The sequence below is a fragment of the Protomyctophum bolini genome (genome assembly GCF_963924005.1).
Source record: "Protomyctophum bolini genome assembly, chromosome: 12".
Taxonomy (NCBI): domain Eukaryota; kingdom Metazoa; phylum Chordata; class Actinopteri; order Myctophiformes; family Myctophidae; genus Protomyctophum; species Protomyctophum bolini.
In genome coordinates this window covers 11,903,245-11,929,126 of record NC_137873.1, presented here as the reverse complement: position 1 = coordinate 11,929,126, position 25,882 = coordinate 11,903,245, and the positions used below count along the sequence as shown (strand labels likewise).

General features: G+C 44.3%; 1 protein-coding gene across 2 annotated transcripts in view; it reads right to left on the bottom strand.

The window, feature by feature from the left end:
- Window positions 1-25,882, bottom strand: part of LOC308325887 (receptor-type tyrosine-protein phosphatase mu) — a 219,407-nt gene that overhangs the window by 111,932 nt on the left and 81,593 nt on the right. For both annotated transcript variants that reach the window (XM_080778633.1, XM_080778634.1), the window contains exons 9-10: window positions 3,417-3,728; window positions 1,237-1,346 (exon numbers count right to left, since the gene is read on the bottom strand). In XM_080778633.1, the coding sequence (XP_080634759.1) occupies window positions 1,237-1,346; window positions 3,417-3,728 (422 nt within the window). The remainder of the gene's footprint in view (window positions 1-1,236; window positions 1,347-3,416; window positions 3,729-25,882) is intronic.

Genomic DNA, 25,882 nt, shown 5'->3' with positions numbered 1-25,882 from the left:
TACTGGTGTGAGTGCAGGAGGAAGGGTCCCTTCTCCTGCTATGATTGAAATATCTCCGAGCGGCAGCGAGGGGTTATCCGTTTCATATTCCATTCGCATCACTCACCTGATGGTGTGGCATAGGATGGAGCGACCCGTGCGGCGGTCCTGATTGTATTACTTTCACTATTCAATCTTTGCACTCCCCCGTCTGAGCAACACCCCTGTCAATGAATGCTAACCTAGTCAGAATGCCAAGCATGAGCAAATGGAGACAAGAGGGTGAATCAACAGAACCGAATCAATCTCGGCGAGGGGAGAGGATGGGGGATTACGGCCCACGGTAAGCGGGTTAAGATGAATGTGTACAATATGGTGTGTGTGTGTGTGTGTGTGTGTGTGTGTGTGTGTGTGTGTGTGTGTGTGTGTGTGTGTGTGTGTGTGTGTGTGTGTGTAGGCCGTTTCTATTATTCAAGATCCAATCCGGCAGCGGATGGCAGCGGATGGCAAAGGGCTGTGTGGATCCTTGTGTCAACACTCGCTCGCTGTTGAGTTGCAATGTGTGTTCTAGGAGGTACATTGCGGGTATAGAATTTTCATCGAGGTTGTGTGTGTCAAAGGATAGGGGATGGTAATAAGTTGTAGTGTCAGGAGTCTATCTGGTCCAGTTGCCAAGCGTTAGTGAGCTGATGTACAGCTGGGTTATTTTTGCACAATGTTTCATTAGCAAGCAATGTAAATGTATTTAAAAATATATGTTTAAAGTGATTAACCACTGTAACCACTTCAAACGATGATCTAGAAGCTCTAGAAGATAATTGTATAATGGTACAATCTGAATCTTCACAGGTGTTACCAATGATAACCTGGTCATTCCATTTAGTGTAGTAGAGCCTTCCCAGTGAGCCAACATGTACAACATCAGCACCCTGACTGGGTGACCTGACCCTGAATGGAACACAACTTGATTTGGTATCATTGGTAACATCTGAGGAAGGAAGTAACATATTAGACAAGATAACTATTTATTCCATGAAAAAAATCCATATTCAGTAGGTCTATATGTGGCCGTTCATGGTCGCCTTGTGCTTGTGCATCACTGCTGCCAGACTTGGAACTGAAATACTGAATAGCAGAGCGAGATTCCATTCTGTAAGAAATGCACAACGCCACAGGGGGTGGGAGGAGAAAAAATAGCCTCCTATGGGTGGTTAAGTGTGTCAGGGTTTTTCCTGTGTGCCCTTTCGTACTGCATACCTCATACTGCGTGATGATTCCATAGGTCTGCGCCGGCTCCCTCCACTTCAAGATGATCTTTTCTTCATAAGCACTCCCCTGGATGGACTCGACGGGAATGGCCCCCGGCACTGTGGGGAAATGACCACAAACGTATCACACCACTTTCACTCTCAGCACTGATCAAATTGCGGTGGTGATGGTGTGACATGGAGGGGCGGGGGGGGCTCAGAAGGAGTTTGATCCCAGCTCCTCCTGGCATGGCATCGAAGTGCCCTTGAGCAAGACAAACAACACCTTACTGCTCGGGTTTTCTGGACATGTGAAAATGTACTTAATTAAACTAACTAACTCACTGACCGTCGGATCGCCGGTTGTCCAGAACCAGGACAAAATCCTCTGCCCTCTGATCACCCCTATATCTCCATATATGGAGCTGGCCTGTTCTAACATCACAACACTTCATATTTGGGCATGCCTGGCACAGAGCTCCATATATACTGTAGGAATAAAGGGACACACAGAGAGACGGATACAGAAATCTCCATATATGGGCATAAAAGGGACACAGACAGGTGGGTGGAACGGGTATCCTGACACGCGTACAACAAGTATTGCATAGCCGGGTGGGGCATGGATCTATACAACTTCCATCGTTACTGACTCTGTGCTCTACAGCCGGGCACCGGTCTAGTAGTAGTAATAATAATAACAATTATAATTATAATAATAATAATAATTTATTATTAGTAGTAGTAGTAGTAATATTATTATTATTATTAGTATTATTATTATATAAGAATGTCCATGAGCCAACGTGAAAACACATGATTATCACTCAACACTACATGGGGTGATGTACTGCACAGCGCATGGCTCTTTGCTCACACATAGTAATGTAGTGCAAACAAAGTGGGGCAGATGAAGTGACAATCCCAGGGGAAGTCTCAATCTCCCGACACTGTTTACTTATGTTCAGACGCTGCCAGAGTCATGCACTCAATCCCCCCCCCCCCCCACCCCCCCGATATGAGCGGCTCTCTATAAATTACATGGAGATATTTTTCCCCCTTCATGTCTTTTCTGACTAATAGGATTTATGCTAAAAGAAGGTGCCTGTAGCATCACACCATCTGCACACGTGACGTTTCCCGTGGGATTCCAAATACACACATGCAAAAGCGTGCGAAAGCCTCGCCTGCGCATGTTCTGCAGACAAACACGCGCATGTGTCGTGTAGAGATACATACGCAAACTAATATGCGCAGGCAAACACAGTCACACACACACAGAGCAGCGAGACAGTGAGAGACAGTTGCTTCTTTTAAGTTTCCAGTCAGAAAGATCTGACGCGGACATGACAAGGTTCTCTTCTTCTTCTTTATTTTAGTCAGCTGAGACTGTTGGTGATCAAGCGGCCAGGGGTTCCTTGAGAGTTCCTTCAGAGTTCATTTTGGTTTTCGAGTCTGCAGAGGCAAAGCAGGCCACCTTTCATCTTTACATCGGGAGGTGGTGTTGCACTGCTCCTTTCCTTTGACTTTGGGAGACTGTTCTGCACTCTGATGTTATATGAAGTTACTTGGATGAACCATGTCCATATTAAAACTAGGAAAACATCTGTATAAATTTAGATTTTTGCTAAGTGGTTTGTGAGTTATTTGACCTTGCTTTTGACTTGGAGTCATTTGTATGTTATGCCACTGTGTCTGTCATCCACTAAATAATAATAGTAATAATAGTCTAGTGACAAAAATGACCTTTTCCAAGTCATCAGTTAGTTCCGCAAAACTATTAATGGTCCCGTTTATTTTGTTCGGTCATTCACTTATAACATACACTCTTTCAACAGCAAGCACATTCTTTTTTTGTAACTTATTTTGAGTGTTTTGCATGTTGGGTGATGAACAATGCCAAAGAAAAGGACACAGGTCAGGGTCTTCTTAGAGCATGCTGACAAAATGTTTACAGTTGTGGAGTTACATTGTCTCTATTGGTTACTACTACTGCTAGTCTGCTACTACTACTGTATGTGCGTGTGGTATAGATATTTGATTATTTCATATTACTGTTGTTTTATCACTTCTTACTATGTTAGTAGGAGTTGAACATCATTTTTGACTCTAAAAGTCCTTTCAAACGGGCAGTGATTAACGCGCCTAGTACCAGTATTTATTTCCTGTACGTGCGGAGAAGTCACTCACCGTCCTCGTCGGTCTGCACCTCCAGCTCCGTGCTCTCCTTGACGCCCTCTGGGTTGCGCAGCACCAGCCTGACACTGAGGTTGGTGTAGGGGGTCAGGTTGTGGATAGTGTGCTGGGGGTCTCGGCTCTGCGTGTCGTAGCACATCTCCTCGCGCGTCTCCTCCTTGCCGCCGGCCACGCGGGAGCGGTACTGCACCGTCAGGTTGTAGTTGTGGCAGCGCGTCACGTTGTAGCCCAGCGCCTCCCAGCGCACCGTCACCTGCTTGGAAAGCACCTCCACCACCTCCAGCCGCCGCGGGCCGTGCATGGGCTCTGTGGAGAGAGGACAGGGGGATACGGTCAGGGTGGAGGTAGTGGTGGAGAGAGGACAGGGGGATACGGTCAGGGTGGAGGTGGTGGTGGAGAGAGTGGAGAGAGGACAGGGGGATACGGTCAGGGTGGAGGTAGTGGTGGAGAGAGTGGAGAGAGGACAGGGGGATACGGTCAGGGTGGAGGTAGTGGTGGAGAAAGTGCTCAAGTATCAATAACGCAATGCAAAAGTACCGGTACTTCATTACAAGTAAAGGTATAACATGTACTTAAAGTACCAAAAGTAAAAGTACTCATGGTGCAACTTGTCCCATTTATTAAGTTATCAAATGTATCAAAATCTTTTGAGAATAGGCAGATCTTCAATGTGTCGCGATGCGACACATTGTGAGTTTGTAGATAGGCTATTTTGGCCGAAGTGGTTTACACATTTGATGCTAAGAATGGGTATACTCGTATAAATATCCTGACTGAAAGAATGTTGTTAGGCCAAGTCCTAATATTTGATTTGTGAAACAGTGTGAAAGGAGGTCCCACACACTAGTTCTGTGTGTCATAAACAGTTACAGTAGCACAATATATAGAATTATGATGTTTTGGTAGCCATACAGCCAACCAGTTGAAGAAATTGAGTGACACTAGTCGGCCATAACAGCCCTGACAAATAAATAAGTAAATCATCACACGGTCCATGTGAAGTGAGGGGTGCTCTTATCATCATACATCATCATACATCATCTCATTCCAGCCAATCACAATTTGCGCGATTTATCCGTCTTCACTTTTCTGTCCTCACTTTTTATCCTCAATAATCCTCAATATGTACAGTACTTTGCTCAGCCAATCAAATCATCGCTATGGTGATCAGCCAATCAAATCATCGCTATTATTCATACAAGCACACAAAGCTGGGCATATAGGAGGGGCTAGCGCCCCTCAAAAAGGATACAGGCAGTCATTTTTAACCAGATAATGTTACATACTGTAGGCAGAGAATCAAATCAGGTCAAAACTTACCTGACCTGATGCTAATCCAAATAACAGACTGAAACGTCTATCTATTTAAGCCGTTTGTGGACCTCCCTGTTTATCTATAGGTCGTTTTCATTTCAAGGACCCCCATAACTCGAGTGTACAAATGGGCCCTCAGAGTTACAGACCCGTAAGGGTCCATTTGGTACACCATCAAGGGAACCCGTCCCTCACGGTCCTTGGAGTGCACTTTGAGAACCAATGAACTAGACCACGTTACAAATTCAAAAAGTAGAAATGTAACTGAAAGTTTATGAAAGTTTATGCACTCACTTTCCATGACATTTAAACATTTTCATCCGTCTGTTCCCGGAAAAGCACTTTGCCTAAAATATTTATATATTTTAAACAAATTTGCAGGTGATATATTGCAGCATTTCCAAGGGCCGGTGTGACATTGAAGCAAACCACCTCCTATCACCATAGCTAACCCGGCCTTCACAGGCTGACACGATGCGACCCGCAGGCGCAGGCGGTGGAGGTGCGGCGCTAGACCATATCATCCCTTCAGAGCACGCTGCTTCCATCTTCTATTTCTCCGTATGCCTCCACTTTTTTTTCTCTCCCTTTTTTCCATCTGGACCAGCAGCAGCCAGCTATTAGCTCCACACTGATACAGAGTCAGTCAGTTAGTCAGTCAGTCAGTCAGTCAGTCAGTCAGTCTGTCTGTCTGTCTGTCTGTCTGTCTGTCTGTCTGTCTGTCTGTCTGTCTCCCACTGAATCTCTTTTCCTGTTTCCATTTTTTTTCCATCTCACTCTCTCTCCTCTCACCCCCCCCCCCCCCTCTCTCTCTCTCTCTCTCTCTCTCTCGCCTCTTTCCATTTCTTCCTTGGCTCGGCTCAACCCATCTATTTCCTGCTCTATTCTCATCTACCGGTATTCCTTTTTTCCTCCTCTATTTCGACACTTCCTGGCTCTTTGTTCCCTTGCTATTTCTTGTCTTTTCTCTGTTCCTCAATCTCCATCTCCTCTCTGATCCTAAGTTATCATCATTTTTTTCTGTCTCCCATCATCTCTCTCTCTCTCTCTCTCGCTCCCTCTCTCTCTCCAAGGTTCCTGCGGGAGAGAGAGCAGCCGGAGCACAAGGTAATGGGATCAATTTCCATTCCAGGTTAAATTTGCAGTCCATTTCTCTGGAACCTAACACTTTACCACCTATTAGGAACAGCCAGAGCTCAATTTCCCTGTTACCCGGGAGACACCATCCAGCAATTCGGAGGCAGCCATGGGCGCCATGTTTAACATTCTGGAGGTGCAGGGAGGAGGTTGGGAGAGACATACCCCCCTCCCATCACCCCACACCCTCCGACCCTGCCTCCCTTCTGGCATGGCTGTTCATTTCCTTCAACATCCCAAACAAGCAGACAGACACGATAAACAAACCAGCGGCAGAAGAATCTACAAACAACACTGCTGTCTGGCAAAGAACAAAGTAACAAACAAGGTAACTGTGGCAACCTTTGCATGTGGTGTCGGCAACTACAATAGGCATACTTTTTGATTAAAAAAAAAGAGAATGAAAAGAAAATGTGGTTTACAGGTTTACTTCTGGAAGATGTTTTTTTTGTCTATATTTACTTGCGCAAGCAGAGCGCGCAAGTAATAGTTTCGCCCGGCTCGTATGCACCGCCCCAGCCAACCCGCCACTTTTGATGCGTATGAAAATAAAACAGCAAATTGTGCCTGATTTGCTGGGACCAGATTACATGGTGTGTATGTATAACTAGCTCTCAATGATGACGTATAGAAATATGTGGATTAAAGGACCCAATGCCAGCGTGTAATTGGTTTTCGATTGTGACGTAATGACGATATGTTTTAGTGTTGGGAGGTTTAAAGGTAATGCTCCTGTGTATACATGTATGTAATCTGGTCCCAGCAAATCAGGCACAATTTGCTGTTTTATTTGCATACGCATCAAAAGTGGCGGGTTGGCTGGGACGGTTTTTGGCGCAAAGTAACCACAGTATACCGCTAATCAATTTACAAATTACATATACATATACATAGTACATATAACTAGCTCTCATTGATGACGTAAGAAATATGTGGATTAAAGGACCCAATGCCAGAGTGTAATTGGCTTTCGATGGTGACGTAATGACGATATGTTTTAGTGTTGGTAGGATTAAAGGTAATGCTCCTGTGTATACATGTATGTAATCTGGCACCACTGCCGTATCAGGCACAATTTGCTGGGACGATGCATACGCATCAAAAGTGGCGGGACGGCTGGGAGTAATTGCGCGCTCTGCTTGCGCACTAGTTGGCCATTTATGGCCTACTAGTGTGCAACAAGCAAGTATGCACTCGACAGAGTGCAGTTGTAGTTTCTTCTGTGGAAGTATACAGTACATCTATCTATCTGTAACTTTCAAAAGAACTTTGAATTACATTTGAATGAAACAACAATTTGTAATCAATCTGCAACATTAGAGCATGTTAATAAAGATCTGCAGTGGTTGGGAGGTGGTCTCCCTAAACTCTTCCACTGAGAAATTGAGGTAGGACACCTACTCATTGACAAGTAGTAATGCCTGAAGCTCAATCAGCGGAATATCTGCCCGGGCTGAGTGATAGACGTTTGTGTGCGGACTAGTATGGACTACAGCTTTAAATCAACCCAGAGAAGTGTAGTAGGGGTTATTTCAAGATAAACTATCAGAAAACCCCAAAAATATGAGCGAGATCTTTCTGCATAAAGCAGGCTTTGGTTCGGTTCCCTCGGTCACATATAGAATTCTGTGCGACGCCGAGGTGACAGGAGAAATTCAGTGGCTTTCGCGGGGAAATTGGGTCACGACACATGACACGAACACAAGCCCCAACAAGCGAGACGATGAGAAAGGAGAGAGAGACACAGAGAAGCCGAGCCGAGGAGAGAAAAGGAAGAAAGAGAGGCTGCCTTGCTTGTTGAATGAAAGACGGAATACCGTGTGATATTTCACAAGGAGGAATGACGGATGTGATCTCTCCTGTGCTTTAATAGAGCCGATGAAACCGTGTTAGGAGGGCCCAAAGGAGACACGGGGCACGCGGGCGGTGTGGGTGTGGGGGGTGAAGCCGCCGTACCCCACTGAAGACAGATGGCGCCACGCTCTGTGATGTACAGTATGCTCCGAGGGCCTCGACAGAGAGCCCAGACGCGCCTTCACCTTCTCCCCCACTGCCATTAGCAGGAAGCCGCTGATTCAATTCCATGCGTTAAAGCTGCAATCTTTAAGTTGCACCCCCTTCTCCCGCGTGAGAACCCAAACATCTACCGCTCAGTCTGGCTATACCGCTTGTCCAGGGGAGACGTGTGCATACAGTATGAACGTCCATACTGTTCATACCTAACCCAGTGGTTCTCAACCTTTTGAGGCCGCAAAATAATCATATTTGAACAGGGGGTCCCGACCCGCCACCCTGATAAGCACTGTCAGTATGTGTTGAGGAATTTTATTTGACTCGGTTCCACGGAAAAATATTGTGAAAATAGCCGATCTACCGTACATGTCTCAGGCAGACCACCTCCATTAACCACTGCATGCTATTCTACTACTAGTTAGTGTGGTTTTACGTCATAGTGTCTGAGCAAATCAGCTTAGTGTCTATTTTTGTCTTACACAAACATTAAATCCCCAAAGACAATGAATGGAGAATCTTACGTCATAGTGTCTGAGCATAGTGTCTGTTTTACGTACGATGACAAGAGCGCCCCTCACTTCACACGGGTGTGATTGTTATATTCATTACAATAAGGTCCAGGTTTAAAAGTACTTGTGTGACTAGATCCAATTTAAGGAACTAAGAAAGCAAATACATGGATATACATCCTTGTGAAGTCTAGACTCTACTCAAAAATAAATCCTTGTAAAATAACTCAAAAATAAATCCTTGTAAAATTAGTCAATAATGATTGTCAGGTGAAACCTGATGAAAGCTCATGAAATGTTGATGACATTGTCACCACCTAGTCATACTGACGGCGTAGCCTGATTAGCTGCCACACACGCTGCCTAAGCCAATGAGAGTGTAGTCTGATTGCCTGCCTCCTAAGCTATGCCACATGCACGGCGAAATGGCTGATTTCCGCACCACAGCGAGCAAGCTTTACCACCGCGGCCTCGAAGCGACAACAGCTAGTACTGTTATGAGCTGGACAGCAGGACAGCCACAACAAAGCACAGTCATTGAACCACGCACAGAATGTCGGAAACGAATGCAAATATCATTTCTTGTTTTTGGACTGCTTAAAAAATAAAAATAAATAAATAAATAACAGTGCTGCCTTGAAATGTGGGGTGAAATTTCCCAGAGTGACTGACTAAAAGGGAGAAATTTGTGTTTATGTTTTATGTCTAAATAACCCGAGATCCGAACACGTGTGCAGGAGGCCAGTGGATGTCTCGGACATCTGCGGCAAAGTTTTCATTTCAAGGACCACCAGTGCTGTATATGCGTTAGGCCACAGACTCTGAGTTACAGACCTGTATAAGGGTCCATTTGGTTCATAACTATCAATCAATGGCCAGTCCAGGCACCTTGGCTGGTAATGCAGTCTGGCCACTTTGGCATGGGAGATGTTGCACATAATGAGCTTCAGACAGTACTACAGCCAGCTTGGCTGGTCATACCTGGCCTTAGGGTAGTGGTGGAAAAAATACAAAAGTTTTCAAATACTGGTAAATGTAGTGGAGTAAAGGTAAAATATTTGGCTTTAGACCCACGGTTGTACTATTGCAACATTTACATTTTAATTATAATTACTTAATTAATATATATTTTTTCTGTTCTTTTTTCATCTAAACATCATCATTGATGTTCATTGTTTAGACTTGCGATTTATTATTATTATTTATTAACATAATTATCTCTACAAAGTCCTAGTAGTACAAGTAGTAGTAAGGTTGAAATTTATTTTTTGCAAGTAGAAATATATCCGGGTCTTGCAGGGTTAATTAAGTATTGGAAATTGGAAATTCTCAAGTAAAGTACAAAGACCTCTAAATTGTATTTAAGTACAGTAGTACTTTCCATCTCTGCATTAGGGTATACATTTGTTAAATTTGAGCAGTGAGACCACCTTGAACCACTGCAGATATGCAAGTTACACTTTGTTTTAACATACTCTACCATACAGATTGGTTAAAATAATGTATTATTTATTAAAATTAGTTTCCAATTGCAGATTTAAAAGTACCAGTATGAATACAGTGGGTCTAACTTGAGGAACTAAAAAAGCAGATGCAATGAAAATAAATCCTTGTACAAGTAGTTTAGACAGCCTTCATCTTTCAGTCAATAACAATGATTTAAAAAAATGTCTGCAATTTTCCTTGAGCCAACGTACTACTTAGAAATAACACGCACGCACACACGCACCGGCACGCACGTGCACACACACACACACACACACACACACACACACACACACACACACACACACACACACACACACACACACACACACACACACACACACACACACACACAAATAACACAACAGCCTTGAAATGTGAGTGCCATTTCTGAAAGTTCAGAGACTAGTGTAATTCTACTAGACAAAAAGTAGAAGTTGGTTTTCATTGTTGGGGTTTCTCAAACATAATGCACAATCTTTATACCGTTAGAAGAATTTGGATTGTTCGCTTAACTAAAGAGTAATTCATCTGTAATGTTCATGTCCTATACACAGGATTCAAACCCGTGTACACCTCGAGGCTGCCAATTAGTTATCATTATTTTGATAACTCAATAGTCCGAAAAATGTTGGCTTAGTGTGAGGTTAGGTTAGGGTTAATGTAAGGCTTAGTTATAATACGTGCTGTTGGACCAATGGCATGGCACCGTCATCCCACAGGAGAGCCACAATCTAATACCGAAAGCCCATTTAGGACATATAGCATTTTGAGTCTCATGCAATATCTCTTGGTCAACCAGTACTGTTCCTAACCGACCTCAGGCATGCATTTCTCAACAGAAGAGCAGGTAGACCAACTACAACCATCGCTGTGTTAATTATAATGTATTATTAACATAGTCAAACCATAGAGATTGTACAAAATGTGTTATTCACTAAAGAAAGTTACAGACAGCATCTTTATCTCCGTGGACTGCTGTGTCTGGATTCTCAGACAATGACAAAAGGAATAAAGGCACTCTAGCCAGCAAGCTATCCTGACTGATTGAACGATTCACACAAAAAGGCTTCTCCATTTAAACAACTCTGTCAGCAGCCCCACTAAAAACACAACACTAAAACAGGGGGAGGAAGATGGAGGGAAAATACTAGACCTCTTCAAGTCACTCGCTTTGGGAAAGCCATCCAGAAAATAGAAGCCTAAACCCCATTATTTGCGGAACTATCTTTTGGCCGCACTCAGTAAGCAATGGTTACACTAAAAGCACATAGAATTGTAGGGTGGCCAGGCACAGAAATCAAATTAAACCAGATGCTCTCAAAGTGACAAATGCACCAAACTGTGAATTTCCAGCAGACGCGCACAAGCGGCTGGGAGGAGGAAGTCTCATTTCTGGGGCGTTCAAGGGGAATGTCACACTCGTCTCTGCAGAACGCAGAGAGAGATAATGTAGATAATGTCCACCCGTATTTTCTGGCCACAGCCAATGTGGGAGACGCTGAGAAGTACGCGCGTTTCTCTAGTGGAAAATGTAATTGTTGAGAGAAATAGTCCATACCATATAAAGATGGAAGGGGGAAAGAATTAAATGAGGCGAGCCAATGATCTAGTCAGATGTGAATTACGACAGCAATATACTGTGGTTTTATTTTTTTGTGATGTGCTGACATATGGAAACTAAAGCACACCATCGCTGTCGGTAGTAAACCTTGTATGTGCAAAACTATTACTTTTCAGGGAATGGGCAAAGAAAATAACCTGCGTCCCAATGGATCCAGTGTAGTTATTACTGTATTTAATCACCAGCTGCTCTTAACACCATGAGTGGCAAGGACGGAGTTCTCCGTTCAATCAATTAGTAACGCCCAGCGCACAGGACGGAGATTGATAAAAAGGACGGAGATTATTGATATCAAAACCGATCGCATCGCTCCACAGGCTGTCCAACATTCAATGTTATTTTCCGGTGGGACGTCATCGAAAATGTTCCCCCCCATTTTAGCCGACGAGACCGAAAATCTTATAGCGTGAATAACTCTTGATCTAAATCATTCCGTCCAATTCTAATTTGATTATCTAAAGATGATGTGTTAGACGGCCCATCGCGGTCCCGTCACTAGTCTCGTTAGAATTAATCATACCTCCCGTTGTTGTCGATCGCATCGAGAGTGTTTTGGCTACATCAAGCTAATTCAGCCACATCCGGGATAGCATCCGGTCCGTCGCTAAATGTGCTCTGCTGCTATAAATCGCTGGACACTCTGATTTAATGGATTAAATAACCCTGGGCGTTCGGGGTGTTAATATGTTTCATTGGTTAAATATTCATAAAAGCCACAGACACACTTAACCAGCTTCAACCTGATGTCCCTATTCTCCAAGTAATTATAATCAAAAATATCCAAAATGTTTAAAATGTTTGATAATAGATAAATAGCAGATCTAAAAAGTTCACAATGCATCACATCATGATACAGTGTGAGCTTGCAGGTCACCTATTCCCCCTGATTTTGCCGAACACTGTGTTATGATCCTGACCTAGGGGTGCCAAGGAACACAACAAAAGGTGCAGGGGAGACACAGTTTGGCCACTTTGGAGCAGTCTGTGTGTGTGTGTGTGTGTGTGTGTGTGTGTGTGTGTGTGTGTGTGTGTGTGTGTGTGTGTGTGTGTGTGTGTGTGTGTGTGTGTGTGTGTGTGTGTGTGTGTGTGTGTGTGTGCGCGTGTGTGTGTGTGTGTGTGTGTGTGTCCGTGAAGTGTTGCATGTATTAACAGCAATGTTGAATAAGGAGCATGGAGGGTGAAATGAACAGAACAGAAGTGGGATAGGACTGGGGGCACTTTTAAAGGGCGTTGGCACCCGGGCACAAGTGCCCGCCAATTTGGCTGATCATCATAATCATCATCATCATCATGCTCTGCTCCCCAAGTCCTATTGGAACCAAAGAGAAAACATAAGTAAAGGGCAAAGCAAATATACAGAAACCATAACCAGATAACCTAATTGCAATTGCTATAAGATCATATACAAGGAACTGTATATGATCTTTTCTAAAACGGGTAGTCCCAATACTTGGCTGGTTACCGTCACGTGACCGGTGTAAATTTCACAGATAACCCACACCTTCAATCACTTTATATCATTCGCAGCTGATTCTGCATCTCTGTAGCTGTACTGGGGAAGGGGAGCACTTGATTGCCTTGCAAACCCATGCCGTGCGGGCGTCTAAGCGCCGCCCGGCTCATATGACTGTGAATGTTTGGCTCCAGGCGGCACCGTAAAGACATCAAGCGCTATTCTCCCATCACATAGCCTACTTGCAGCAAAACAAGGAAGTGATGTGGCTCGCTCTGGTGGCGCAAAACGTAGCTACTTTTGTGAATTTAATAGTTTCATTAGGTTAATATTGCTATGTTTGTAACCGTTTTAGAAAAGCAATAAGTCACTCGAGGCCCCAGCTTACCGGGTATTTTACAATGGCTGAGAGCTGCGCCTCGGGTCTGCCTACGCCCCCAGCCATTGTAAAATACCCGGTAACCTGAGACCTCTCGTGGCTTATTGCTTTAATATATCATAGTATAAAATAGGTCATTCATTTCTGACGAAACGAATAAATGGATTAATTTGAACCTTTTAACTACTGTAGTTTTTCTAATAAAATAGTTTTTACTTCTGTTCTGTAAAGCGACTTTGGATACCTAGAAAAGCTCTATATAAATCGTATATTATTATTATTATTATTATGAAATATGCACGCAAGCTTTCTGCCCGACAGTGACGATGTCACACTTGAACAAACATCGTCAGGCCTATGAGCATAAAGAAGCGCTAGACATTACGGACACTAAAAGAGAAGTGGCCATTTGGTAAACAGCCCTCATGACAATTCCACATTCTCTCCCTCGAGCTTAATTGAGAAAAGGCTAATTGTCTGCGTTCCCCACTGGCTCCCCTACGGTGGGAACACCAGCTGTCTGTAAGGGAGGGAGGGAGAGAGACACTAAAAGAGTCTGTGGCGGAGGTCGGACGCCCGATCCACCGCCATCCTGTACCGTACCCAGTGCAGGTCAGTGATGGAAGTATTCACTTTTTTATTTAGTAAAAGTATCAATACCACACAACATAAAAGACCGGTATATCAACATTTGAGTTTGACTTGAGTAAAAGTACAACAATATTAGCATCAAAATATAGTTTAAGGAGAACCAAAATGAGGGAGAACCTCAATTGCTCTTTCGAGAATAAATAAAGGTTTCAATCAATCAATCAATCAATTTTAAAATAGCAGATCTCACAATGGCACATTGTGGATCGGCTATTTTCAAATGGCTAAAGTATATATAGGGCTTAAGTGGTTAATGTATGTTCATTGTTTTGTGAGACTAAAGCTGTCAAATTATAAGAGTAAAAAGTATAATATTTGCCTCTGAGATGTAATGGAAGCAAAAGTATTGAAAATTGGAAATACTGAAGAAAGTAAAAAGTATAGTACTTGTGTCAATTATCTAATGTGATCCTGGGCTCTACACACCCTCCACCTGACAGGGGGGAGTTTCCCTGGTTGGACGTAGCGCGTGGAAGGAACACGTTATTCCAACCAGTTCCTTTCCCCTCCATCAGGCGCCCCGGCTTTTGAAATTTTGAAAGATTCGGACAAACTTTGAACATGAGTACTATTCATTTTGGTCCTCATATTTTGATGCCAATATACCTTTGTACTTTTACTCAAGTCAACATTGTGAATACTGCGGTATTGCTATACTTGTGGTACCGTGGTAAATCATCAGAGTACTCTTTCCACAACCGAGGGAGAGGCACTAGAAACGGCGAGAGGAATCTGTGGTGGACGGTCGGACGCCCCGATCGACCGCCGTGACTCAGGATGACATCATCGCTTTGCATCAACAGCAAGGTGCCTTCCCTTCACGCGTTCCACCGCCTGGCAGAGGGGGTCAAGGTTGACCTCCAAGAGAAAAGGACGAAATACACACCATATACACACACACGCACATGTGCACACACACATACACACGCACACGCACACACCGCGCCCACACACGCATGTAGGCACACACACACAGTCCTCTCCACTTAATGTGAAACGAACGGGCTGCACTGAGGGGGCAATATCTCCTATAAATCCTTTCACATGTGGCGGGGGGCAGGCGCACGTACGTGTGTGTGTGTGTGTGTGTGTGTGTGTGTGTGTGTGTGTGTAGCGATGCACGCGGAAATTTAAATAGGACCCACAGGCCTGTGAGTGACAGCTGATGAGGTGGGCCTATTACGCCCAGCCCACTGCGAGCGCAAGGTTAGTTTTATTGACTGTATCATAAGCGCGGGCACAAATCACAACAAGGCTATCTGCTGCAAATCCATACCATTTTTTACACCGCTCACAAGCTATCAAACGCCAAAGTCTACACCGACCGGGGTGAAAGTACTGGGAAATATGAGTCCAATACCCCAAACCCTCCGTTTGGCAGATAGCTCTAGTGGAATGGAGTTATAATAATGATTATGAAAGCTTCCCTTGAAGCAGCAAATGACTGAGCTCTATCTTATGCCAGGGCACACGGACCGGCCGGGCTTCCAGCGAGAGCTAGATTGGTATTCCATTCACATTATCACCTGCTCCCGCGCTCTCTGCAAGTGTAATTGAATAATTTGAGTTTGACATTTACATAGAACTATTAGTGGGTTTTTATCATTACAGCTTGACATTTAAATAATGTTTTTGAAATTATCAGCACATTATCTCCCCTTGTTAATTCAGATGTCCAAAGTCCCCCCCCACCCCCCCTTCCCCCAAACACACACACACACACACACACACACACACGCACACACACACACACACACACACATTCAACCTTCTGCAATCCACATTGATAATGTGATTAGCACAAAACACGTTGGAGAGAGGGACAAATAACCCTGTGCTTCAGCCTCGCTGTCCAAGAGGGAGAATTGGTGCACTCAGCCCTCGGGTAGAGAAAGACATTAGTCCTGGATGAAAGGAGACAAATTGGGCATGTCCAGAGCAGAGCCACTTTACTGGGAGACAAGTGTGTGTGCCTGGTGTGTGCGTGTGTGTGTTTTCCATTGCAGGGTACTATTTGTGTGTGTGGCTGCCGAGGTGACACGTGTGCGTTCTTTATGTCTGTGTCAAAGGGCTGAGCATCTCACCAAGCTGCAACATTCTTCAGATCTGATCTACTCCAAGCTTGCCACGCCATACCGCGTGCGTCGTGCTGTGCGTCGTGCTTTTGTTGTGATCTATCTCACATCCTCGTTAATTAACCACTTAAGCCCTGTGTAATTCATCGTGTGACATGCGGCGAAAATCGTCACACGGTCACAATAGAGAACTTGATTTAGAGAACTCGATTTTGAGGTAAAATAGTGGAGCAGGAAAAAACATGGCTGGTTCTCAGTCACATTCTTTTCCACGTATCCCATTCCCCCACTCAGCCTACATGGCGGCTTCGGGAGGGAGGGACTACTTCCTCAATAATTAGAAACCCTGTCAACTGGCTGTCGTTCATCAGTGCCAACAGCATGTAATCAGGCTGAAAACAACACTCAAGGGGAGGGGGGGGGGGTGAAATGCTAGTAGGGAGGTGTTGAAGAGATTGAGCTACAGTAGAAAGAGAACAATGCCTTTAACAGAGCCTGTCAGAGGGTCTGGGCTGGGGAACTGCGAATGGCGGCCCATCTTCACAGACAGTACTCGCCTCGTCTCACTTTCCCCGCCAGTCAGCACTGTAAACAACCTGACAGCAGCCCAGATTAGATGGGGCTGTTTTTATGTTAAAGTGTTCCATTCTCAGGTAGTCGGGCCTGATATCGCTGTCACTGAAAGTATCTCTCTATTGCGCAGTGTGTTTTTCGTTTTGTTTTTTTCATTTGTTCATTTGTTCTTTTGATTTTTTCATACTTGCAGGGAGGCTGAGGCTGAAGCTTGAGTTATGCATAGAGAAGAGGTGTCTTGCAGTGAAAAAGGATGATCTGCAAGCTCACAATGCCTCGTTCTGAGATGCGTTATGAGCTTGTAGATCACCTAATGTTGCTGTGCGATACCGCTGTGCAGCTGAGTATAAATGAAGCTGAGAGCAGGGCTGGGAGGGAAGCCCATTTTGTTTGCCTCTCTCTATCACATTTGGTTGATAGCAGTGGGGCCATTGAGGTAATGACATGGGCTTCCACACTTCTGGAAATCATTTTCATATCGCACGCCGAGGCGTGCCGTAATGATAGCTTTTGATAACCGACAATCAAAGCTCTGTTGGCCTCCTAGAGTGCTACTCTCTGGAGATAAGGAGGGCGGAGGGAGGGGCACGCGGTTGAAGAGAGAGAAGCCAGAGAGAGCATGTGGTGGGCTTGTGTGCATGTGGTGTGTGTTTGTTGATACTTGTTTACTATACTATTACTATACTTGTGTGGGGGGGAAGGGAAAAAAAGTCCCCACAAGTATAGCAGAGTAGAATTTGAGAAATGGAAACAAATGCTTGTTTTATGGTTTGAAAGAATATGTTTAGAGTTAGAATTACAATTAGCTATAAGGATTTAGGCTGGGGTTAGAGTTAAGATTAGACGTTTAGAGGTTTAGGGGTTGGGTTTAGAGTTCTGCCTGGTTTATAGATAGTTGCGCACCGCTGTCACGCACCAAAAAGAACCAATGTTGTCATCTTGTAGATCACTTTCACGTTAGAGTTAAAAACGCAAACATTGTATTCCTAAAATATGTGTGTGCTTGCGTGTGTGCATGCATGCGTAGTCTGCATACATGCGTGTGTGCATGGGCGGGCCAGTTGAAGGGGGGGGGGGGGGGGGGTTGAGGTGGAGAGTGCATTAGGCATTTCATCCAGGCAACAAGTACAATCAAGAGGGTTCGAGTCCTTGGGGTTGACATGTGTCGTGTACACAAGCGGTAATTGATGGCATTTTAAGATGCTGTAAATGGAACTACAGTACATGTTCCAGTTTTACCCTACAGTATATAAACACAGATGTATACACACACACATCAATGTCCGCACGCACGCACGCACGCGCGCACACACACACACACACACACACACACACACACACACACACACAGAACCGCCCACGCCTACACCCAGCCATCCATCGCCAGCGTCCACATGCACGCACTCCACACCTTGGAGGCATGGGTAATCAGAGGGATTTATTGAACGGCTGTGGTCTCCCCTCACTCTATCAAGTCTTTCTTTATGGGTCCTGTGATTAATGAGGGTGCCACGATGGGCTGGGGGACGACGAGATGGGTGTGGAGAGAGAGGCCTGGCGGTGAGGGAGAGCGCTGGGCAGAGGCCGCGGAATGAGCAGCCGACCACGTCGCAAGACACAACTGAAATATCCCTGTCCTGTCGATGTGGGGAGGCGTGGGTGTTGGGCCGGGTTGAGGGGCTGTGGAGACTGTATACTCGGTCCTTCGTATTCGTCTTCAGTTCGGATTTATACAAGCAGTCTGAAATGAGTGCTTCCTTGGATGACAGGCGGGGTGGGGGGGCTTTAAGGGTGTGGGGCAGGCCATCCATAATTCAGCAAAAGGCTTAGTTGAAATCTGTGACAAAAATTACCACAGATAGACCATGAATAATTAATCACTGAGAATGGCAACACTTAAAGACCTTGAAAGGCATTTCTGTTCAAATAAAAAATACGGGGAGAAAGAGGAACGCACTTGTCACCACGGCATGTCTTAAGCAGCGCTGGCTGGCTGACGTCCTCTGGGGCATTCAGGCGACAGTGTAACAAACACAGCACACAGCAGGCTTCCTGCTGGAGAAGTGCTGAAGAGACACTGTCTGACAAGAGTTTTTGGTGTTGTTCATAAATGGTCTGCATTTCTATAGAAATAGCTCTCTACCTGTGCTTCACACGAGCATCACCACACACCTAATCAAAACATTTAAAAAATTGCACCTGTGCGAACTGAAAAGAGACTTCAGTCTCAATGTGGTTTTTACTGGTTAAATAAAGGTTAAATAAATAAATAAAAGTGGTGGAACTATACTTTTATTGTTATGGTTAATGTGTGTTATAGAACATAGTGACTGTTTGTTATAAAACTGTGTTATAGTGTGTGTGGTGCCCTGGAGCCAAGCACAGTTGTTGACTTAACACGAAGCCTGCCAGAACCACAGTAACCGTAGGATTAAATTAATCGTCTAGCCTGCCAGAACCGTAGCCTACGTTTTCCAGGGTTCACATTCTTTAATCCATGTTTTGATCCGAATCATATAGTTAGCTGCCGTTTGTTAGCGTAACAGTCAATAGGGGGTCAAAGGTGTCCTCGGGGTCAAAGATAGGTCATACTCGGACATAGAGACAGATAGACATACACGCACGCACGCGCGTGCGTGCGTGCCGGGCGTCTCCGCAGGCAGTGGCAACTAGCTAAGTTAAGGTCGTAGTACCAAGAAACTCGGCTTGTTCCTGCAGCAACGTAGGCGTGCCATTAATGACGATAACGTTCATCCTTCAGTAATATTGCTGAATTCACACACCGACAGCAGAACAAACCATGCAAGCATTGCAAGGTACCACCACCATTGAGAGCAGTCAAGCCCGGTGTATACAGTACTTCTTTGCCATGATGATGTAGTCAAGTGGATATATACTGGATGTACTGCATACACCAGATTTAGCCGGCCTATATGCTCCACAACGCATTGCAGAAGCTTATAGATCTGGTAACACCATCGCAAACATATAAAGCGCATAAATTGGGCTTTCGGGGGTTCAGAATAATGCTCAAGGACACCTCGGCACGAAGCCATGCAGGAAGAGCCGGGGATTGAACCGGGAATCATACGGTTCCGCAAACAGCCGCCCGACCTCCTGGTGGCTGTGTAGGAGGCCTCTCATTGGGCCAGGGGGGCAGCTGTTGTTCCACCAGAGTATTATTTTGCGCACATCTGTTCCTAGGGCTTCAATTCCATGGTGTTTTGGAGAATAGATAGAAGGAGAGATGGAATGGCGAAGAAATAATAATAATGAAACGGCCATAAATGCAGCATGTCCCTCAACCTATTCTTTCTGTGTCGCACGCCGTTTGAAGACACGTCCTTGGGAGGAACACAATTCGCCATGAGACAGCTTTTTATTGTGGCACGCCAATAACCTTCCCCCAGCAACACAAACTCAATCTGTCCTTTTTTCTATGGCTGACAAAAGAACACAAATTCAATGTGCCTCAAACGAAGGCCCCTCATTCACCTTGCCACAGACAATATAAACCCTATAGATCACATGGCTGCTAACAATTGTTGGCCCCAGACCACTGTTATCTCAGATGGTGAGGTGAAGTGGCTTTCTATTCATACCTCAAGGCAACAATGACTTTAATTAGAAGCCGTGTCAGGCCCAGCAAACAATTTTCCTTTCTTTTTAGGGCAGACAGAGGTGCTCAATCTCAGCCCTGGCAAAGAATAAAAAAGAGTGAATAGTGTTTTAGGCGTGTCTGTCATAAGATAGGAGACCTTCACTGAGCAATTCTTCTTTCTCAGGAATTGATGAAGGTGGGAATAAAACAATGTCAATAGGGCCAGCAGGTGGGGTCAGCACTTATTATGTCAATATTTTGTCAAGTCAAAATAGGTCATTAAGTTAAAACATGCATAAGCCTTATTTTATACTTTGGTTATTAAAAAATATCGGATCTGCAAGCTCTATATGCTACCCACTGAACATTTTTCTGTTCTAAAATCTATCTAAAATACGTATGGCCTATGGTCTAAAAATGAAGGTTTTTTTGCTGTCTAGGCTTAGCTTTCGTTTCAACAGCTATAGACGTCTACATATTGACGTAAATAAAACGGCTAAAATATAGATAGCTAATCAATGTCTAAGTTAAGATAGCAAAAAAACCCTTCACTTTTGCAGTTATACCCCGGTTTTAGATGGACCTCTAATAGCCGACTATTGCTCAGTGGGTAGTTTCTGCTAGTTTCGAAAGAAGAAACAATTATAGTGAAAACTTTCAGAGTGAGAGCAACACCACAAGATTGATTGCCTTGATTATTCATAGTATAAAGTGCAATCAAGCTGGCCAGATGTATGGAACGAAATAAACAACGAGTTAGTTTTGCAATTCAGTAGTTAGTTACTTTTCCAAAAAAGTAATCCCCTTACTATAATGTGTCCCTGTTCATTTTGTTGGCAAGATTTTAAAATAATAAAGTCCCGACTGCCCGGAGTCTATTTCTCCTCCTCTTCTCCACTAATGTGTATACTATACATCCTGCGTCTACAACATCCTGTAAATTCACTAGTGGTTTTATTTTGAAGAGGAAGAGGAAGTCTGTTTCGGTTGTAGCCAGCTGCCATGACAAAAAGTGCCGTGGTGGATAATAATAAACACAACATGCTTTTAGCCAAAGTTCATATATAAAAACCATGCGTATTTGACTTAAAACAATGTAGGCTAAGCACTGGAATTACGTTAAACATGGTAGATCCTCCGTGGCGCTGTCATTAGGTGAGTACTAGTAAATTCATTGTTTAAGTTTCACGCTAGTATCATTCATCATCAACAACAGGCTGTTATTGATGCCCCCCCAAAATGAACAGGTTACAGGATTCTCATTCTGTTACTGTCACTGCCTGCAAGGATGGCCGCCAAGGAACAGCCTCATTAGTATGGCAAATTGTCTGGCCTATTGTGTGCACTCTTGATTTTCTGTCCAGTCCTATACTTGTATAGGCGGGCCTTTGTGACGAATTATATTCGTTAATAAAGAGAGAGCTGTAAAGGGGATAATGTATATCGTCTGTAGGCTATAGTGTATATCATTCTTGTTTTTAACCATAGGTTAATTAAAACACAATTCCCGCCGCCATTAATTAATAGCGTATTGCCAAGGTTTTATCGTGCGCAACACTTACTTTGAAGAGCCAAATATCCGTAATGGCATGTTACAATGACAAAGAGCTGTGTGTGGTGTCATGACCGGTTGGTGTTCTCTCAGTCAGTGGTGGGAAAATCCGACCGCGAGTACCACAGCGCCTGCTACAGGGCAGGCTGTTGAAAACGCTTGTCTTCCCCAGAAACGGCCCCTCAATGTCGTTTCTGAGATACAGAGCTTTGAACGCAGGGATTAGAATGGAAGTGGATGCGAGCTCATCTTCAAAATAGTCGTGGCCACTGTCCCACTTCAACTGTTGCGCTAACGAACGGTGGCTAACGATACGATCGGATCAAAACATGGATTAAAGATTATAAACCCTGGACCGTACTTAATATGGGCCGTGGTAATGCGGCGCAATAACGGTAGGCAGTAATACAATGTAACCATCTTGTGCAAGCATTCAAAAATGGGTTTTAATTGTTGGGTAACGGAAAATAATGGAAAATAATCTATTAAATTACTTTTCTCAGAAGTTAATTTGTAATTTAACTCCAGATTAGTTTTATGGGCACTAATCCAGTAATCTAACGACATTACTTACAAAAGTAACGATGCCCAACACTGATGGAGAATCAAGAGGACCAGAGACACTGATGGAGTTCTCGTCTGAGAAACACGTAGAGAGAGATATTGGCAGACCATAAATAATACTTCTCAGCAAGGAAGCCATATGAAAGACACGACTGGGCCCCCGGCTGGACATGTCTGGCTTAAGTGGTTAATAATATTATTAAACTACGATTCAGTACTCATCACTACTCTTTCCGACTTATAGACACTGACCTCCTTCCCTGACATCAAAAAGCGGCTCGCTCTTGTGCAATTAAAATCAAGGGGGCTCAACCTTGGTGTGGATGAGCCTAATTGCCCGGCTCCTCCCTCGCTCATCACGTTCTGTTAAACGAGTGTTTAAGCGAGGGCTGCTCCCTGATTACCGCCAGTTCCCCTGTGTTTAATAGCACTCTGTGCCGTAGAACGGAAAACTAAAACAAACAGATGATCCTATACTCCCCGGTGGTGTTGGAGCAACACAGATGGAGGCAACTTCTAGATGGTGCCGCTGCGGTGCGGGCAGAGGCACCACAGCGCTGAGAAGGTGTTTGGGCATGGAGTATCCCTGGAACATGACTGTCATGATGATTATCATGGAGTATCCCTGAAACATGACTGTCATGATGATTATCATGACAGTCATGACGCAACTGCAGCCTGTTTTACGCGATCGCTACATTTACAGTCCAAACGTGTATATAAAAATTCCGTTTTCAAATATAAAGTACTCACAATTTGTCCCACGGGTGTTTGCCGCACCAGCGATTAGCACTGAGTAGAAGGAAAAACAAGGAAAAACCGGGCAAAACACAGAAATGTCTAACACCCGTGGGACAAATTGTGAGTACTTTATATTTGAAATCGGAATGTTTATACGTTTGGACTGTAAATGTAGCGATCGCGTAAAACAGGCTGCAGTTGCGCCATGACTCTTGTATGAAATACGAGCGTCATGAACCATGGCTAGGCATGGAGCTGACGTCATGTCCTGCTGTTTGTAATGCAGGATGGGATGGATAGGGCCAGTCCAGAGCATGAAGGTGGACCAGACCTGGTCTTTCTTCAAAATCCAGGCTGTAGACTGAAATTGTCTCTAGTGTTGATCAAAGGCAGCCAGATTCTTCTTTCGAGTTTAAGTATGATCCCAGGTGTTCAGGATGAAGCTGACCTTAATCTACAGAGAATGTCTCTCGGGGAGCGGGCGGCTACAGATTTAGTCAGTGTTCAACCACTTGAGAATAGCATAGATTGCCGAATCGTCCATCTAATATTATATTATAAATATTATAAATACTTTGGAATATTTCACCTTTCATGGCTGTGGCAGCATGGTAGCACACGGTTGCTAATGTTCTTGAGCAGCGATATCTCTACGCAAAATGTTGAAATAACTGTTTTATTGGTGCTCTTTAGTCTTCAGTCACACAAAAGTATATTCAATACACTTTGTGACAGTCCTACGGTAGGTGGCAAATCCACACCGATTCGATTCATCAAATACCTCAAAATGCTTTGTGAATAAATACTATTTAACATTATTTCTGGTCAACGCATCCTCACATATAGAGTCTAACTCATCTACTCAGCTGGAAATGGTTTCTTTGTGTGAGACGGCGTCTCAATAGCACTGCTGAACCGCAGCGTTGCCCGCTGAGATGCTACTGACCCCACTCATGTATGGGCTCAGCAAGGTGACACACACAGCAAGGTGGCGCACACGCACACACACACACACACACACACACACACACACACACACACACACCAAGCCAGGACAAGCCACAGCAAGCCAGCCACAGTTATGCTTCTTTATCATTTTTTCCCCATTCTGTTCAGCACAGCAAAATAAATTATTAAGCTAGTAATACTGGACAGAAGGAAAGGCAAACAACAATAAAAATGTGGTAGCAAGTTGTAAATTTCACGTGTAAACAAAATGTTTCCCCAGTCATTCCGCGACCTCCCGAGAACCACGGATAACAACAAAAGCAATCATAACGCCTCAGATGAAATAACATCTTTTTTATGCTCACAATGGAATGAAAGCACTGAAATGGTGTTGTGGGAAAGATAAACCATTCAAGACCACCCATTAGCTTTAAACGGCATCCAAATGAATGAAGTAGCAAATATAAAGAGCATTATGTCATTAGAAATACATGCACTGTTCTCTGATCTGCAAAGTGACCAAGAAGAGACTAATGACGACGACCGATGTGAGAGATACGCATGAGGTGTATGCCGTATCATCCTGTCCCACGCGTTTTCATTAGAGCATTTGTACGGCAAGTGCAGGAATCTATGGGCCTGTCCACACGAACAGTGATGTATCACGGTGCCCCGTGAGCCTTAACCGTTCAATTAGGGGCTCTGCTGAGGCCCGTGGCCTGTCACCGGGAACGACCGGCCTGAGAGAGCCGGACAAGATCAAGAGCTGCTTCCTCAAACACACTTCAGGAGCTGCGGCCATCAATCTCCCTGACTGTGGAGGCGGTAGTGGGGTGGCGTGTTGGCCGGGAGGGGGGCAGGACCCCCGCAGGCACCGGCCGCTGCTCTGAAGGCTGAGCAGGTAGTATCCATCCATCCCTATCAGCCCTGACTAAAAATGAACGAACCCACGACCTTCACACAAAAAAGGCAGAGGGGGGTTTGCACCCCCTCCTCCCTCCCCCATGGAAATTCCCATTTCCATCAGCACTTCTCAGGACACCAAATTAGGTGCTGTGAAAATGCTGAGGCTACGTTTGTATTGTTCTCCGAGTTGGCAGCACGGCATGGGAATTTAGATGGTTAATGTAGTGAAAAGGGCAATTTGTATCATTAGGAGTTCACAAAGTGTTTATACACATATAAGGAGTGCCTATAATGGCAAAGGTAAAGAAACAATATGAGTGTCTCGAACACAAGGTGCCGCTTTGCTTTACACATGACATCAATCTGTGTTGCTGGAGAATTACAGAGGTGCTGGGCCTTTGAAAGGTTTAATAAGCATGCAGTTAGAGAGTTAACCATGTAGCAATGCCCATTTCAGCACTATAACAAAACTATAGATCATATCAGTTAACGGTGTCACACGCATAGCATGTTAAACTAACAAGGGATTTAACACGAGTCAACATAAGGTTTCTAATGCCTGGTCTATGCTGGAAAATAGCTTATATGTTCCTATAGCAAGTGGTTTTAACTTACTACAGAAGTCACCTGGTAATCAAAGATCACTGGTTCCACATTCTTTTTAATAATTAATGAATTGCACATTGGAAGTTCTTTGTTCCTACTGCAGGGACTGGGAAATGATAATATCTCTAATGTGGCCTCCGTACAGCATACTGTAGTTGTTGTGGTGTCTCTGTTCCCACTGTGGCGACAACAACAAACCACTACTTATATAAAGATCACAGGTCCTGACTCCTGACTAGAGTTTAGCCTTTTTATCATTATGGCCCTAAACGACATGCCATCTGTAGCCTTACTAACCTACTGTTGTGATGGAAAGGGAGATAAAAAAG